Source organism: Anas acuta, chromosome 2, assembly GCF_963932015.1.
Source record: "Anas acuta chromosome 2, bAnaAcu1.1, whole genome shotgun sequence".
Classification (NCBI taxonomy): Eukaryota; Metazoa; Chordata; class Aves; order Anseriformes; family Anatidae; genus Anas; species Anas acuta.
Genome location: NC_088980.1, coordinates 37,203,549 through 37,221,329, shown reverse-complemented (window position 1 = coordinate 37,221,329; position 17,781 = coordinate 37,203,549). Strand labels below are relative to the sequence as shown.

Sequence of the window (17,781 nt, the reverse complement as noted above, 5' to 3'; positions counted from 1 at the left end):
CAGCTCTGATTAATCAAAGCCTGCATGATTTCCCTCTCCCCAACTCTAATCTGTCACCTTCTCTCCCCCATTAGCCATGACAAAATAGCTAGTACTGTCTTTAAAGTTGTGCTATAATATTTATTTTTGATTTCTTCGTTGTTCTTCTTCTGAAGGCCTGTTCATTCTGAAAATACTCTCCTTAATTTACAGATATTTTCTCACTGAAAATCTTCAGCTTGCGATTCATCACTTTTTTATTTTCTGCTGTACCATATCTCTGGTACACCAGCATGAATACAATCTCAAATATATCACGGTGTTGCCACTTCCCTTTCAAAACTGATTGGGGTCAGTGCCTTCTGTAGACATGGTAAATCTTTTACCGTGTGACATATCAGAAGATTTAAGACTGATCTCTGCTGAGCCTAGGTTGCAAGTTGCCTTAATGTAAGCCTTTAGAAAAATTCTCTGGAAATGAAGATTTGATTTGACTGCAGATTTGATTTAGGTCATACGTCAATTAAGCCAGTTCTGGTTTAGCCATAGACGAGGGCAGCAAAGGAGCTGATGGCGATGGGCATGAAATGCAGTTCTGTGAGTGACCCTTTTTGCCATCCAAAGGGTGTCTGTGTTGTCTGGGCATAGTATTTCAGTATTTTGTCCCTTGCTGTTGTTTAAGTAAAGCTGAACAAAACCTTCAGGAACCTGTTATCTTTAACAGGTTTTTATAATGGTTTCTTTCTTTTAGGTAAGATCCAAAAGCAGCATAAATGTCTACATATTTGCTTATTGGACTCAGTAGACATATGCTGTATATAGGATTAAAATGCAGAAGTGAATCTTTTGGTTTTTTTTTTTGTTTGTTTGTTTTTTGATAAATTTAGCAACATAAATTTGGAACTTTCCAATACTTCCTTGTGGTGCTCGAGGTACTGGAATCTGACAACGCGAACACTTCTTCCACCTGAGTAACAGGCACTTGAGATAAATGGGCAGAAAAGCACAGGATTTAAAACAGTCTGAATAAAAAAATCGCTTCTATTTGTAACGTTTTGCCTAGGTTTGCGACACGATTGCAGGTAAGCATTAGTTCCCACTCAGCCATAAATCTTTCAGGAAAAAGTGAGCATACCAGATCTGATCCGTCCACTTAAGAAAGGAGCTGTGAAGAAGCATTTCAGACCTCGAATTTTATTCTTCATAAAGTCTCACAAAAGGCACAAGTCTTTTCCTTTTTCACAGCAGGTCATCTTCACCCAGGCAGTAGGGCACTGGCTCATGCACCTCCTTGACCCTGTGCTGCTGCTGGGCAGGTAGAAGATGGGCCTCGGCATTTTGAGGAGCTCAGGAAGCAGCCGCTGGGATGCACACAACCCTGCAAGTTCGAAAAGGGCATTTTTCAAGGTCTCCTCCCCCGTTGACTGGACCTGGGGCTGTGGAGAGTTTGTTCTTTGGCTGCATTTCTTGCTTGGAAACAGATTATTAGTTTCGTAAGGGTGAAGTGGTGTACGAGGCCTTTTTGCAGAAGCCAAAGTCTGTCTGAGAATAAGGTATAACCGAGGGAATTACACCGGGGAAGCTGTGTGGAGGAGATTAAGCTCTGTGTGGTAAGGCAAGCTGGGTTACACAGGTTCTCAGATTGTTTGTTTGTTTGTTTGTTTTCTTATTTTGGTTTGTTTTTTAGTCCGAAGCCAGTTGAAGGATAAATGGAAAACCTAGCACTCATGTAAAGACATAGCACACAAATGTTGCAGGAATTGGGAAACAAGATAAACCAGAGCTATTTAAGAAAACGTATTAATGGACTGCTAGGTCATGTTTATTTCTTGTGCTCCGTGGCCAATTATGTGGAATTGTCCTGTCATGTGGATGCTCCTGTGCGATATTAAGTTTAACACATTTCATAAGATGTTTCCACACTTCCTTTGAGGAGAGCACACTGTGTTCAGCTCGAGGAGCTTTTGCTACCTGTCCTCTGCTTTGATAAATGCAAAGCAGCACTGCTACACAGACGTGCTTCTGCGTTACAGGTGCAGGCAATACCAGGAGTACTCAAACATTTATTTTTACCGGTTTATACATGTGCTAGAAAGTAGGGTGTGCCTCCAGAGAAGTCACTGAGAGACATGGACTTTGCTGGCACAGGAAGTTTTTTATTTTCTTTTATTCTTATTTTACTCCAGACATGGAGACAGATGTAAATGCTGCTCAGCAGTGCGTGCGTGTGCTGAGATTGGGATTGGGCACATTTGAATCTCAGAAAAGCTGTCTCAACAGGATGCTGCCCAGTGCAGTGTTGAAGCCTCATCATACTCTCAAAAATAATTCACTGTGCATGAATTCACATATAACAAGTAATCATTAATAAGAAGCCTAAACTACATATACCCAGGATAATGAGCAAAAGGCTGCCCGTAGATTTATTTATTCCTGGTTTTTGTTTTGTTTGGTTTGCTGTTGTGTGGTTTTTCATTGTGTCTTTGGTTTATTTTGGCTTGGTCTTGGAGTGGGGGCGTTGTTTTCCTACAGCACTGCAGGTCTGCTAACAAGGTTCTGTGATACATTATACGCTGTAATTTAGGAGGAGCACAATATTAGAAGAGCCTAGTCCAACTTTTATTGCTGAAACACTTGTGAAACTTTTCATTTGTTTGCAATAAATGGTTTTAATGGATCAATAATGTTGCATTATTAAGAGAAGTTCTTTTATGGAACGAGTTTGAAAGAGGAATGGAGAAATCATTTGCCAATTTGGAGCTTGGACTTGGTCTCCTTGTCCCCTTCCTTACCTTCACCAATTCTTCATCCTTCCTGCAGTGAAACAGCAAAAGGCCCAGCTCTGGAGCCTTGCAGCCCAGCAGCCAGGAGCGCCCGCTGCCCCCTCAGCGGGATCTCTGTCGTGTTTTGTAAGGAGCTGGGATGGCACGCACTGTGTTTGCCCCCACAAAGAGTTGGTTGTGCTCGCAAAGCAGCCACGTTTCTCACTTCCCATCCTCTTTGCCATCTGTCCATAGACCTTAGCGTGCCGTCTGTCGGGATTTCCTCATAAAGGTTTTTATTAGGATTTACTTAATGGGATTTTCAATCTTCCACTCTTTAATCCACGTTGGCAAAAAAATATTAAATAGTGACAATCCATAGCTGCCTGGTAACTAAATCACATTCACTTAGCCCAGAAAAGAATGGTTTCTAATGAACTTTTTTCAGTCTCAGAAGAGCTTAGTAGTTGTCGTGTTTATTATCTTGCTGTGGTTAAAATTGCCGCAGTAGGGGGGAGAAAAGAAAAGAAAAATGGTTAATGCCGTTGTTTGTGTGGCTTGCCCTAGATATTATCTTTATCATTTTTTAATCATATTTTTTATTCTTTTCTAATGAGCAAAAGCTTCTGTGAAAGGAAAAAAACAATCCTGCAAACAGACAATACAACTATAAATAAAATGAATTCTTTTCATGTGATGGAAGTCAAGGGAAAAGCCTAGCTCAATATGCTCTGGCTTCTTGACACTCAAGGTGTGATCAGAGATTACTTCTCATCTACAGGAGAGTGGGAAGCAAGTTAATTAAAATTTTCCACCCTCTCACTGAATGAAACGTCTCCCGGTTTGAGGCACGTTATTTGAACACTTCTTTTTCAGCAGAGAGAGCTCTGGCACCTACTTTCTGCTCCTGGTGGTTTTCTAACCCGAATCTGTTAGGCAGAAAGAGCACGGAAATTTCCTCTTATGAAACCCGGTGCTTGAAATTAAATTTCCTCCACCTGAAGTAATAGTAGATAAAACAATTTTAATACTGTATTCCTCTGTCTAGCTGTCCGGAGGTGTGTGTAACCGTGACTCCTGCTGGTAGGTGAATTCTGGCTGTGGGATGGGGTCACGGCTGCTGATTCAGGAGGGGGCCGGGGAATTCATTTCTTGTGGCTTTCAGGCTGCAATTACCTGCTTTGGCAAGGAAGGAGCTAGGAGCCCGCATGAATTACACCTGTTTATTCAGGAGAGACTCCTCCTCTCGTCTGTCACCTTCAAACGAAGGCGATTATTAGGAGGAGTTCGTTCCCCCGGGGATCTGGGAAGAGCTGCAGGGCCGGAGTCCTCCAAAGCAGCGTGGGTGAGGGCTTGGTGAAGGGCCTGTGGAGCTGGGAGGCGGTGTGTGCCTCTGCATAATGGATACACGTCCTTCCTCCCAACAGTCCACGTGCACATCGTGCTGTCAGCCAGCAGCCCGTGCACAAAGCAATACACCACCTTCTTGTGCCAGTTGCACGGCACTCTTTCAACAGATTTTTTTTTTTTCCCTTTTCCGTATTTTCTTTGTATTTCCTTTTAGCTCAATCGACTTAATTTCCACTAACTTCGCACTTCGGGATGTGATTTACCTTCTTTCCCTTCTGCAGCACTGGGGCTGTGCAGTGCAACCCCATCAGCTGCTTAATCAGGTGCTTAATCCCGGCAGGTCAGACAGGTCCCCGCGCAGACAGGTCCCTGTCTCGGAGCCCGCAGGGGCCGCGGGCTGTGGCAGGAACGGCAGCACATCCCCGAGACAAGCCGGCTTCTGCAGCAGCCCAACGAGCTCTGCGTGGTGCCCGCGTCCTCCCTCGTTGCCGTAATCCTTGTCTGGTTTTTGACATGTTTGTTGGGCATCCTGGTGGAAGGAGAAGGGTCTCCTTGGTAAGCACCGACCTGAGGCAACGAAATCAAAATACGAGTCCTCTTTGCATCACAGGAACTTGCTCGGGGCACAAGCGAGGTCTGCCCTGCCAGTCTTTCCTGACCTGCTGTTCTTGCACTCCCTAAATGAGTGAGCTCCTGCTGGTTTTTCATTTACAAACACTGTTTGACAGGACTAGGTCAGATCCTATTACGTGGCCTTCCAGGTGCCTCGTGGGGGGCTGGTGGTGGTGGGTGCTCTGACCTTGTTCTTAACGCTCCCGTTTTCATCTGCGTTTCTGGAAGGCATTGTTGACCAACCTGATAAATCTCAGAGTGTGATTAATCTGTTTTCGAGGCGTTAGCTAATTAAAGGCATCCAGATATGTCATCATTTTTTGCACTACCCTTGCAATCTCTATTTTAAAAACCAGTTGTGGAGAGAGGGAGGGCAAATAGGAGAATGGGAGTCTGGGCAGGCTCTGGACCCACCACAGTCACAGCTGTGTGATCCGTCCTGATCACTGCAGAGAGAAGGAGCCAGAGGCCACGTGGTATTGCTCCCTTTCTCAGGACATCTCTCTCCTCACCTGGAGTTAGCAGTGCTGGTCTGTACCTGCTGATGTGGTAAAGTACCTGTAAAAGTCCCTGAAAGCCTCTGCACAGAAATCAGAGGTGACATTAGTTGAGCACGCTCTCCTTTTTAAGCAGGAGTGGTAGAGCTTCTTCAGCTATTTGCAATCAAGATCAGGTTTTGAATAGGCATAGTCAGGCAGTTCCTCAGTTATGAAGACATCAGGTGACCTGTAGGGCATGCATTAGAAAAAAGGAATAGCTGAGGTTGGAAATCACCTGAATACTTTGAAATCCCACAGCAGGATTTGGATTAATTCTGATCAAATGACTGTTTCTGCAGAATAAATGGATTTTTTGGAAGAGCTCTGATTAACACTGAGGACATTGTGCTTTGGCCAGTGTTGAGAATTGGCAATTAAAACTCCTTGCGTGCACATGAAACCAGTGCAAGGGCTTGGGCTTTCTGGCAAATCCAATTGTCATCCTGACGGAATATAGCTGGATTTGCAGAGGCCAGTGGTAGCCACTTCTCTGCTTTGCGTTTATTAAAACCTAGTAAATGTGCTGCAGCATCTATTCGCTGAATTAGTGGACGTCTTGGCAATTAGACACCTCGCTGGAGCAATCTTTGTTGAAATCACCAGTGTTCTCCATGTGTGAATTGCAGGCTTTGCCGTTTGTTAGGAGGAGCATGAGCAAGGCTCTGTGGTGTGGCTCTGTGACTAAAGCCAGACTTCCACACAGAAAGGCAGTGTTTTGGGTCTCGCCCACGGATTTCCTGATTGGAAATAACAAGGAGGCAATGCGTGCTCCTGGGTGATAAAAGGAATAGACCTGCACTTAGGTTTTGTTTCTGTTGTTGTTGTTGGCCATTCTGGCCGTGCTCTTGGTGCACCATTACGGCGTCACCTAACAGATCCCAGGACAGATCTGCAGGATTTTCTTTAGCCTAGACAAGCACAGAATCTGGGCAAAGCAGTATTGTCTTTATCTTCTTGAATATCTTTTTGCCTGGGAGGAGGTAATTGATAAAATACAACGAGGTTGTCTTGTTCAGATCCGGAAACACAGAAAGCTTTATGGATGATTTAGGCGCTATTAAAAAATAAATAAGTTCACAGATGTTTACCGTTTTAAGGAAATCCATTTAACACTTAGGATGACCTGGTGGTTGGTCCCGAGTCTCACGTTTTCCTTCCTGCGTAGCTGAACATACAGAATGATTCACTTCAACACAAAAACCCTCTGCCCCTCCCAGAAAACCTATGTGCATTTTTAAAATTATTATTATTATTGTTTTTGCCACAGTGACTGTCGTGCTCCAAAGCCATGATGTTAACTGTTGATTTTTCTCTCCTAGGGAGCCGAGGTGCAGACAGACTACGTTCCACTGCTGAATTCCCTTGCCATGTACGGCTGGCAGCTGACGTGTGTGCTTCCTACCCCAATTGTGAAGACAAACAGGTAGGGAGGGGGCGAGCGCTGCTTTCTGGCCGTGAAGGCACTGTCTGTGCACCACAAGCAGTTCTCTCTGCAGAGATTTCCTTGCCTGCACACAATAGCTACCCTCGCAAACCCTCCTGCAGCTGCTGGCTGGGTTTCCTGAGCATCACAAGCCACAGAGGGCAGGAAGCACATGTCTGGTGGGCAAAATAATGCAGCATGGCCCTGTGGTTTCTGCATTTATTTTCTGTTTATTGGCTTTGCTTCTGTGTAAAAAGAAAAAATATCCCTGCACTGGATCTCCTAAAAGCCCCGCTTAGAGCAAAACCAAAACCTGGGGTTCGGTTTGTAGTGAGATGTTGCCAATTTGGAGGAAATTTATTTTGTTCTTAACCAGTATCTGTCTAATGCTGTTGGTGTACACAGTCTAGCTGAGCAGAACCATGTGAGATGAGCACGTCATTACTCTAGGAGCTTTGTTTGCATATATAATCACTGTGGGGGGCTACTTTGCTGTTACTAATATTTGGAGCTTTCAGACGTAAATGCAAGTCACTTAAGAATACTCTTCATAATGGTGGTGAAAAACAGTCATCCTGCTTGTTAATCACAAAGATGAAACATTCTGGATCTGAACTACTCAGGAATATATTTATATATAAACCAATACGATCGCTCATTATTTTTTATCTTAAAAAATTAAAAATACGCCCTGTTCTTTATGAGATATAGATGAAGACTGCTTCAACACATAAAAGCCTAAAAAGTAGAGGCCATCTGTGCTGGTGGAAAAATAGGATTTAAGTCTTTCATGTGTGTTTAAATATAGGAATGAATGAAAAATCATAATTACGATTTTTAAGCCTCCCTTAAAGGCATGTATATATATATATATATATATATATATATGTATATAAAAATATATGTATTTTTTTCTTCTCGCTTTTTGTGTCCCATTTATAACTTGAGTAACACAGGTCAGGTCGACAGCTCAGGAGGCACCAAAATCCAGCTGCAGGTGGCATTTGCTTGTGCCTCCTGCCTTGCTGCACACCTGTAGGGGGTGCAAAGCCCCATCCAGGATGTGTGCCCCACCAGGGAGGGAGCCCTCCCCTGTCACTGAGACTCTGCTAAGTACATGCACCTTGGCACTCAGGTTTCTTGCTTTTTCTTCACAACGATTTATTCTGGTTACACTCTAATGCTAAAACATTCAGCAAAGTTATGTCACAGACTATCAGGCTAACCAGTCAATCTTTTTTCCCCCAAAATACCAGGCTGCTCAAAAGCACTGGGGACGGGCGATGTTTAGGTCATCCTTCATTTTGTTCTACTTTGACCTGCAGAAATAAATGACTGAGATGGATTTTCACTTTGAACGGTGCTGCATGTGGATTTAATTCATTCTCAGGAGTGTGCATTTGTTTCTTTTCAGGGAAGGGAATTTATCTACAAAGCAAATTGTATTTCTTCAGAGACCTTCTTTGCCCCAGAAAGCAAAGAAGAAAGAATCTAAGGTAAATAACCTTATGTTCCTGGTTTCTTTGTGTTTTGTTGGCAGAATTTTAATATTGTAATTGATTTCCCATAGAAGTAAAAATGGCCTATTCAACATTTCTGTGATAAAGAGGCCTGGTAAACAGTAGCAACACACTAGGACTTGAACTGTTCAAATGAAAGAAGATGCTCAGATGATGTGAAAGCTCTTGTATTTCATTCTCTGTTGAACTCACAGCAGCAGAAGAGACGTAGATTTCTCTTTACAGCTCTGTCATAAACCTGCATACGTGACTTAACAATTCTCTGCCCATATTCACTGTCTTGCAAGGTGGAACTGGTACAACTGTCTCTCCCCCATTGCCTGGCTTTTCTATTTAACTTGTTCTCTTTCTTGCTACACCTTTTGATAGAGCCTAGCACAGTGCAGGCCTGATCATGGCTCATGTTTCTACCTCGTGCTAGCAGGTAGAAAAACAAACCAGAAGGTTGACAAATTCTTCTAGAATGTAAGCAAAAGAAGTCCCCAGAATCCACCTACATGATCAGAGAAGGCAGCTGACAGCTAACAATGCACATATGTGGATACACATACGTATTCACGTTTCCCTTTTTGGAAGCTAAGCAGAGCTGAGCACTGAGAGCATTTTACCCAATGGTTTAGGTAACTCCAGATAGATTTCATCTATAAAGCCATGAATTGGAGCCTGGTTCTGTGAAAGTCACCTTTTAGATACAGTGGAGAATAGGAAACTATTTGAACTGACCGAAGTAGGAGGGAACTGCTGGGAGTATGGCGGTGACTTAGGATTTACCCTCTCTTGGTAGTGAAGCTGGAGCCAAATAACACTGTGAACTTGCTACGAAGCCCATCTTTCTTGTTTCTTCTCTTCGTTTTCAAGTGATTAAAGGGATGTTGGGACAAGGGTTGGGGTGCCCATACTCGGTCATTCTTTTATTGCCACTTTGTGTGGTTTGAATTGAAGGGGCGGGAAGCTGTAATCAATTGTAAGCCTTCAAACAGAGAAAACAGTATGATAGGACTTTCTTGTATTGTACTAACAAACGCATACCATCCAGATGACTCAATAATTTGCTTACATTTTTTCATTCGGGGATGTAAAAACTTATTGAACAATGTTTGGTTGACAAAACAAAGGATTCGCTTGTTGGCAGTATTAAATATACAGACATACTTGAGGGCAAAAATTGCTAGCATGCGTTTTCAGCCTAAAGGTCAAGGAAAATAGGGCACGTTGGTTATAATTACATAGATATTTCTGAGACTTGGCCAACGTCTGTAAATGGCTGTTATGAGTCACTTCAAAGACACCAAGCTTAGCATTTGATTAAGTTGCTGAATATTCTGCACATGTAACATCACAAGCTCTCAGGGTTTTTTTCAGCTTAGGTAGGGCATGTCTAAAATGTCTGTAGATAACCACTTCGTGGAGGGAAATGCACCGATAAGATTAAAAGGATGTTGCAGTGTTGGAAACGGATCCATCCTATCTGTGCTTACCAACCCGCTGCCGTTCAGTTTAGCCACGTGAACAGAAAAGAAAATGTGCAAGGATTGGTAGAACTTCTTTTTCTCTCTGGTAAGACACAAGTACTCTTCCTAGCGCAATATTCAACTAATGATGAGGTAATCGTGTTCATTTACTTAATTAAAAAGTGGTACTCATTTCAGCAGAAACAAGCTGTATACTTTTTTTTTTTTTTTGGTGAAATACAGTGTATATACCTGAATAACTACACATACATATGCAGAATCTCCTACAGTTTGATCTTTATCATGTTCAGGGCTCTGATCTTGTCTTCTGTCAGAGAGAGCTTTGAGTTACAAAGGAGCTGTGGGTGTCCAGCACTTCTGCAAATCAAAGAGGAAAACATTCAGGTGTCTGTGAATTTTAAACAATTGAGCTCCAGAACTAAGAAGTTATCTTTCACTTAAATACCATTACAATTTATAGAAAAAGGAAAGAAAGCTTCCTCTAAGTTAAACCAAGAATCTTGTGAAAGCCAGTTTCTGTCCTTTTCTTATTATTTTATTTAATACTACCTTCTGACAAGCAGCAGGAAGGAGCGCTGCTCCATCTTTGCAATCTAATAAACTTAATGGGCTTTGAATTGCTTTGTGCTTAAGGAATAAATAGCTGAATCAAACATTTATGAATGTAAATTGTTCTCTTGACCAACTTTGACACAGCCATGGTCGCAGGGGAAAAATGGCTTTTTTATTTGTGATGTGGAAAGTACTGAGCACCTCCTCCTAACCCATCCCTGAATCTGCTTCAGCATGGACACCCCTGGTGAAATGGCTGTGTGCTCACATGGGCGTAGTGTGCTGTAGGATGGCTCAGCTGTGGCTTGGAACCTGGTCTGCCTTTCCTTGAGAAGTCTTTTTTATTTTTGATGAATGAAGCATATATATTAATGAAATATTTGTCAGACCCTGTGTATGTTAGACCAGTCGAGTCAGTATTTCAAGGTTTCAAGGTACTGCTGCTGTTTGCTTTCAACGGTAGTTAAAACAGTTCTGAAATGGCAGCTGTGGCAAGTCTTGTGGCAAATGCTGCAAGACCCGGTATTGTATTGTCTCTCCAAAAAGCAGAGTATTTTACTGTTTGGGGATAGTTTGGGGTACAGTACTAGTTCCCCTGTTAGCCTGGTGGAAAAAGATGGAATAACACCACACAATTGCTTCCTCTGTCAGCACTGGTGCAGCTTTCCAGTCCTGCTTTCCACACAGTGCACACTGCCAGGATGCCCTGGGCCCCAGTGATGAAATATCTTTTAGAAAGGAACCTACTGGGTACGTAAAACAGCAGAAGCAGAACGCGGAACAGTCTCTTCTCTGTGCAATAGATGCATACATGTAGGCACAAATGATCTTAAGGCCGTCTGGTTTAGTCACACAATTTTTTCATCTTAGGTCTTCTTAGGCAGAGTAACTTTGAATTAAAACTAAATAACAAAAACATTTCTACTCAGGAAAGCAAATGACAGCTTGAGATTGTTTCAAGTGGCCCTTAACATTTGCACCTCTTACTTGTAGTTTCACTGGAGGTTCTCCAAAGAGGACATGCACAACAAACAAACGAAGAAATCCGTGAAGGCCAAGCTGAGCAGCGGGGAGAAGCAGATGTCGGAGAAGCAGGAATTTGAAGTCACGGAGAACACAAGAAACTTGGAAGCACAAATCTCAGCAGCAGCAAGGCCTGACCCAGAGCAGCAGCCGTGTGATGTGATAGACTTGGGGGATGAGGTAGGTGGCAGCAACGACAGAGGTACCCATCACGATGGGGCATCGTCGGAGGAAACGTGTCCTGCCGGCTGCGACACCCATGAAGACAGCGCCGGGGTCTGCGAGGGGCTGGGAGTGTCAGGGCAGGACTGCGCTCCCGGGAGTGAGGGGGCAGGACTGGATGCGGACTGTTGCTGTGAGTAAAAGACTGACTTTTTAGGAACCCTGTGAGTTGCTGATACTTTGCCAAGGCAAAAGAACAGATTTCGCTAATCGCCATCACTAACTCCATTGCTCAATTCAGCATTTCTTTGGCATTGTACTTATTTTTGCTCCTTAGCATACTGCTATCTTAATGTTTTAACTACAGGAGGCTTTTTAACCCACAGAAATTAATGCCAAAATTCCATCCACATTACGGAGTGGGAAAGGCCCTACTCCGTCTTCTGAAGGTACACTTGAAATTGAAAAGTAGGGACAGAAACATACTCGGGTTTTTCTGTGACTGACCGTAGCAAAATAGGTTTGTATCTAGTGCAAGGCGAACGTCCCACTTGCTCAGATTTTACTCTGTAATATTTTCTTGTCCACGTATCTTTGCTGGAGAAGTTACTGTGCCATATGTTATTTTGTCATTAAGCTTGTAGTGTCATGAAAACGGAATTTGGGCTTAAACAGGCTGAAATCAGAAGGCTTAGATACGAAGGCCATATCTGTATTTATCTCAAACAGCATATTTACGATGATACTCTCTTCTGAATTTTATTAACTCTTGCAGATCTTCAAGCAATAAGCAAATCATACACCTATTTTAGGCACACTGGGTAAACAAGCCTCACGATACACTTGTGTGAGGCAGATGACTCCAGTATAAAATGACATTTCGCATTCCTGTTGCTTACGTTCTCTTTGCCAATCAAGTTCAGCAATAGTTGTGGGGGTTTTGGAAGACAGAAAAGCAGATGAAATGGCAAAGCTGGTTAAGAGCACTTGCAGTGGCTCTCCACTAAAATAGGAATTAGATGTCACCATCTGCCCCTTCCATGTGATTTTCCCCAACTTCCTCATTGCTATGAAATATGTTGTGGGAAAGAACCAAAATGATACACAAATAGCAGGGGTCAGTGGCCTACACGTGCCACTAAATGACCTTACAGAATACAAAAACCTTAATAGAGCTTTGTTTTGTTTTGTTTTAATACAAGTAACCAAATTTTGGGACCTAACAGAATTCTGTAACATTACCAACATTTTTATGTTTGGAGCTATGTTAAAATATTTACAAGTGAATGTACATGTGTAACATAATTTCTGTACCAATATTCTCCAAGCACTTCAGCGTTCTTAAAAATGTAGAAAATAGTTGTTTCTCTCTTCTTTACCATCTTGATCCCTATTTAGAAGCGGTCACGCGATCTGCTAAAAAAGGTGAGAAATATATTCTGAATTTCCCTGTTCATATTTTTTTTTGAAGCAAAAGCTTTGGAAGTGATTTGTTGCTTTTTCCCTTGACTGATTTCTGCCTGATAGTTTTCCTTACTCTTCTAACCAAAATGCTGTACAACAGAAGAACCGTGTTCTGCATCAGATGCACACCTAGCGTGGTTCAAAAGCCTCTTCCATGCCTTAAAATTGCACAGTTGGCAGAACACTGCAGAGAAGGGAAAAATCATGCCATTTGAATATTCATTTAATTTGGAAGGTTGGCACTCAAGTTGAAGCCATTCCATTTCATACCTACAAAGTACTGTAATATTTTTTTTTCATCGATTGACTGAAGAGTATTTATTTTGAATTCTGTGGCTGAACCACAGGACCGTAAGTAAATTCAGTTTCTGGCGATATTTTTCAATTATTTCATTCCGTTTCTTGATATTAGGCTGAAGTTCCAGTAACGTCAAAACTTTGTTATTTCAGTTGTTCCCATTAAAGCCAAGGTCTCTTGCTCTGGACAGTTTAAAGTAGCTGTCTGCAAATTTTACTATCATAGGATACTTCTCCTGACGGTTTCTGTTTTAAGGACTAGCTTTATATTATTAACCTTGTTTAAAAAAATCCTGTATTTAATGAATATTTTACTCGTAAAAAGTGTTGCTACAGAATGAACTTTGCAAATACTTCTGAATAGCGAAAGCATTTATTGGATTGCAATTCGAGCCTTTTTGGATCCCAACTGCTTACAAAACTAAAGAGAAATAAAGTTCATGAGGAGGTTTTCTATTTGTGGTAATTGCTCAACTGCCAGTTGTTTGTCCCCAGAAGGAGGAACTCGGGGTCTCGGCGTGGTGGTGAAGTTCCTAACTTCTGGGTTAGCTGTAGTCACCCAGTGCTACGACTTCTTGCTTTCTTGGTTGTCTGCCCCCAGCCTGACAGGGCACGTAGGCACTGTGGGGAGGTTTCCTTGGCTGACACCAATCCCTGTTCTGTACCTGACGTAGTGGGTTAGGGTTGGGCAGGTTTGACAAGAAAATCGCTGGTTTTCAGTTAAAAAAACTTGTCACTCTGAAGGAGTCTGAGGTAGTTTGGCCATCTGGAGCTGTGTGCGTGCTTTCACCATGCCCCTGTCTCGAGTAGATGTGGGAGCTTGGCTCTCCGTGCGGCCACGACACCGACGTGAGGCGGGCTGCAGAGGCGGCCTGGGGTAGAGCAGTGCTCTGTTAACCCGTGTTGTGTATCACGGCCTTCTTTGCCACTTCAGGCTTGAAGAAGCAAGACCACCACAGGGGCCAAGGAAATGAAAGCAAGCAGTCGGCACCTTATTTAAGGCCTGAACGGAGAAGGGAAATGGCCAGGCCAGAGCTTAACTCCCCTATCTGCAAACCTGGCCAGCGGTGGAGGGGCTGGACGTGGCAGAGGCTGACAGGGAAGTTTGGCTGCGGAGCCACGGCCTCAATCTCAAGTTGACAGGGAAGGTGCAGGACTCGTACTGACCTCTCCCAGCGAAGCCCCAGCTCCTCCGAGCTCCCAGCCGTGTGGGCTGGTGAGTGACCGTGAGGCGCTGCAGCACAGGCAGGTGGCCCTCTGATGTTTTAACACGGGTTTTAACGCTTCCTTGAGCCCACAGAACCCACAGGTGCAGAGCAGTCGCAGGAGCTGCCTCTCGAAGGAGGATCACACGGGTTACGCTGGCAGGAGGAGCTGTGCGGGCTGGTGGTGCTCAGAGCAAGACAAGTGGCAGAGAGGGTGAGTTCAAAGGGAACAGACAACTAAGGAAATGTAAAGGCTGAATGAAGATGGAACAGGGGACTGGCGAAATTCAACGATGGATGGAAAAGGGATTGCTGAAACTATCCCTTGATTTTGAAATCACGGATATTGAAATTGATACAGTTGGATATTGAAACCAGCACCAGGGGGTGAGGAGAGAGGGGCTGAAGGTGGGCTGAAAGTCCAAAATGTTCAGGCGTCAAAATAGTTTTAGGTGAAGTTTAAGAGAGGCCAACTGCACAGAAGTTGTATCTGGCGCCTCATCTTGTGTAGTTATTTCAATTGGTCTGTGTACGTGCAAACAATTTCTTTGAAATAATAGCGCACAGGTGCTTTCACATACACATGGAAATGAAGCTAGAAATGAAGCAGAAAACAATACACAATGTACATTGTTGGTTTTATTTTTTTCTTAATTTGCCTCCTAGATCACCCTCAGTTTCTGAGGTGAGCATTTGGATGCCCTGCTTTTTCACTGTAGTTTCTGTGACTCGGTGCGTTTGCCTCAGGGAGCCAATTATAGGGCAGAACTAAAGCCCTTCCCGATTTTCATGCAGGATTTTCATCATCCCGTAACTGAAAAGCGTAAGAAGAGCAGATACTAATTTCTTGCCAATAAACGCTTCTCAAAGGCATGAAGGGTGCTGGCTAACAATGCCAAAGCACCTATGAATTAAGAGTTGTATCCAAGGCTGTCAGTGGAAACGTGCTTCAGGATTTAAAAGGCTATCCTCGCAAAAGCCTTCATCAGCAGAAAGGTGCCTGTGGTGCTCAATGTGGCAGCTGACTCTAATCAGTACCTTACCTATACACTGAAGGGCTGGAAGAAAAGGCTTTCAATGTAAGTGCTTTCTTTTATTCCCTCTAAAAGCACCCTACTAACTAAAATGATGTAATAACTGAATAGTCACTATTTTCCAGTTAATTAATGCAAATCCAATCGGAATGCTTCATATTCGTTGTAGCAGACAAGCACACAGCACACTGCTAAAGTAAATGTCACAGGAGGACGAAAACGATTCAGCCCAATAAAGCTGCAACACCAGGTAACTCACAAACCAGCTCACGAAGTTTACATCTAAGTGTAGAGATGAACACATAGCTCATTCTACCACTTTTTATCAGGAAAGAAGTAATCATTAGTCTACTTTTTCTTCCTAAGAAGTCTTTCCTTAGCTGATAGCACAAATACGAGCAGAATAAACATTTTCTCAAATGATATATTGCGATTTGACAGTGTGAAGAGAATGTTTCTCCAACTCAGTAGCTGCGGAACAGCAGGGGTTGCTTTCTGTTTCCTTCAGCCTAGAGTAGCATCACATTTATTTAATTATTTGTACAGCGTACGTTTATATAGGTTAATTAATTTCCCATTTTTTTTTCTTCCTGCATCAATTACGATGGAGTAGGATCCAATAAATGGCTATTAAGGTGAAACTGATGTTTCACTACAAGACCATTAAAGAAGAGACTTCCAAAATATTCTTGTGTGTCAACAGGAAAGATCTATGGAGGCAGGGGGTGCTGACGTTTATTACCAATGTATGCATTATGGAGTTAAGATGTTCAGGGCCTTTTGGCAGGATAACTTCAAGGTAAGAAAAGGACTTCTTGTTCACAGTAACGGAGGTGAGTGGTACGGTGGGGTGTGTCTGTGTGTGTCACCTTTTGCTGTAGAGGGGCGCGTGGGTGAGTTTTTAATACCCCTGCACAAGCATACGATTAGAGAGCCGTGTCTTTGCCCCACAGCTCTCCGTCTGAGTGTAACAGGGGATGACAGAAAGAGGTTAGAGGGAATGAGGATGATTACAGCAGCAAAGGGTTTTGAAATGCCTTTTGTAAAGTGGCCATTTTGGTGCGAGTGAGGAGCGGTTTATGAGAGATGTCATTTGGGCTGAAGAAAGCATGTGCATTAAGGGAAATAAAGGGTACAGCAGTTTATAATACACTTAATAACTTCAAAGTCATAAGGAAAATGACATTTAAAGGTTTCTCAGAGTCTCTTTATCATTACACTGGTAAAACACAGAGGAACCTCATCAGATTTTTATTTTAGGCCACTGCACTTCCCAAGAGCCCTGTTTATTGCACTTTTCTAGGGAAAAACCCTGCTTCCTTCAAGCATCAAGCTCTGACCTGTCAGTTGTGATCTTCATGAACACAAAACCCCTTGGTTTTATTCTTCGTGACAAGCACACTGTCCTATTTACATTTGGGAGTGACTGAACAGGGAACTGTTCCTTGAAATAGGGCTACTCGGGAAGAATCCTTCCCCTCATTTCAGCAGGAGGGAATCTGATGAGACATTCCCCCTGGGCTGCAGGGACTGCTGAGGGGAGAAGCAACTGCAGCAAGGGCTAGGAGGTTCCTTCTTCAGCTGTCTATTTGTTGAGGACGAGATGAATGCAGATGGGGCAGGAGGCATCCTACAACCTGTAAAATGTGTCTGAGACTGATGGAAGAGGTTAACGGTGCCAAGATTCAGCTGAAACAATTTTTTGGGAGAAAAACTACAGCTGGGCTGGTGACAGGCCTTTTTACCCAAGCACTGGGAAGGGATCCTTGAAAAGTTGTTTGACACCAACAGTGCTGTGACAGGCTGAAAAGCAGGTGATGGGATCAGCATACTTGCAACCTCCCTTTAAGGCAAAGTACAGGGCTGTTGATGGCAGGAAACTTGCTGCGTTATCTATTGACCACTGCCTGAAATATTTAGCGCAAGGAAAAGAACCACTAACAAAGAGGAGGCCTCATCTGTTTCAGATTTTAAAATAATCCAATATCACTTAGTATTTGTAGTAATTTAAATGTTCCATTTTGAGGTCTTCAGGTATAGACTGGGAATCTACCACTTAAGGACCTGAACTGTCTATACAGATAATTAATTCTCTCTCATTATAGCTTTTTAAATGATTATTTTCCACATTTTTATGATGAGATTTTCTACAAGCTGGGGGAGGGGGAAACTTTGTTCAAGAAGGGCATAGCTCTCAGCACACAGGGGCACAGAAGAGCAAGGTTTCTAGAGACTTTTTTTCACCCAACCAAAATGGGAATGTCCTGGAACCTTCTAAAACTCTACACTGAAGCAGGATTAAGGAGATTTCCTGCCTCAGCTGTTGCTGATCTTTGCTGCTTTTGAGGACACGGCGCTTGCAAGCACCAGCTGGGTGGCCTCAGCAC

General features: G+C 43.1%; 1 protein-coding gene across 1 annotated transcript in view; it reads left to right on the top strand.

Annotated features, from left to right (window-relative positions):
* RFTN1 (raftlin, lipid raft linker 1) overlaps positions 1-13,611 on the top strand; it is a 92,471-nt gene extending 78,860 nt beyond the window's left edge. Inside the window, exons 8-10 of the mRNA XM_068674306.1 lie at positions 6,562-6,665; positions 8,080-8,161; positions 11,203-13,611. Coding sequence (XP_068530407.1) covers positions 6,562-6,665; positions 8,080-8,161; positions 11,203-11,595 — 579 coding nt within the window. The 3' untranslated portion in view covers positions 11,596-13,611. The remainder of the gene's footprint in view (positions 1-6,561; positions 6,666-8,079; positions 8,162-11,202) is intronic.
* Positions 13,612-17,781: the final 4,170 nt, after the last annotated feature.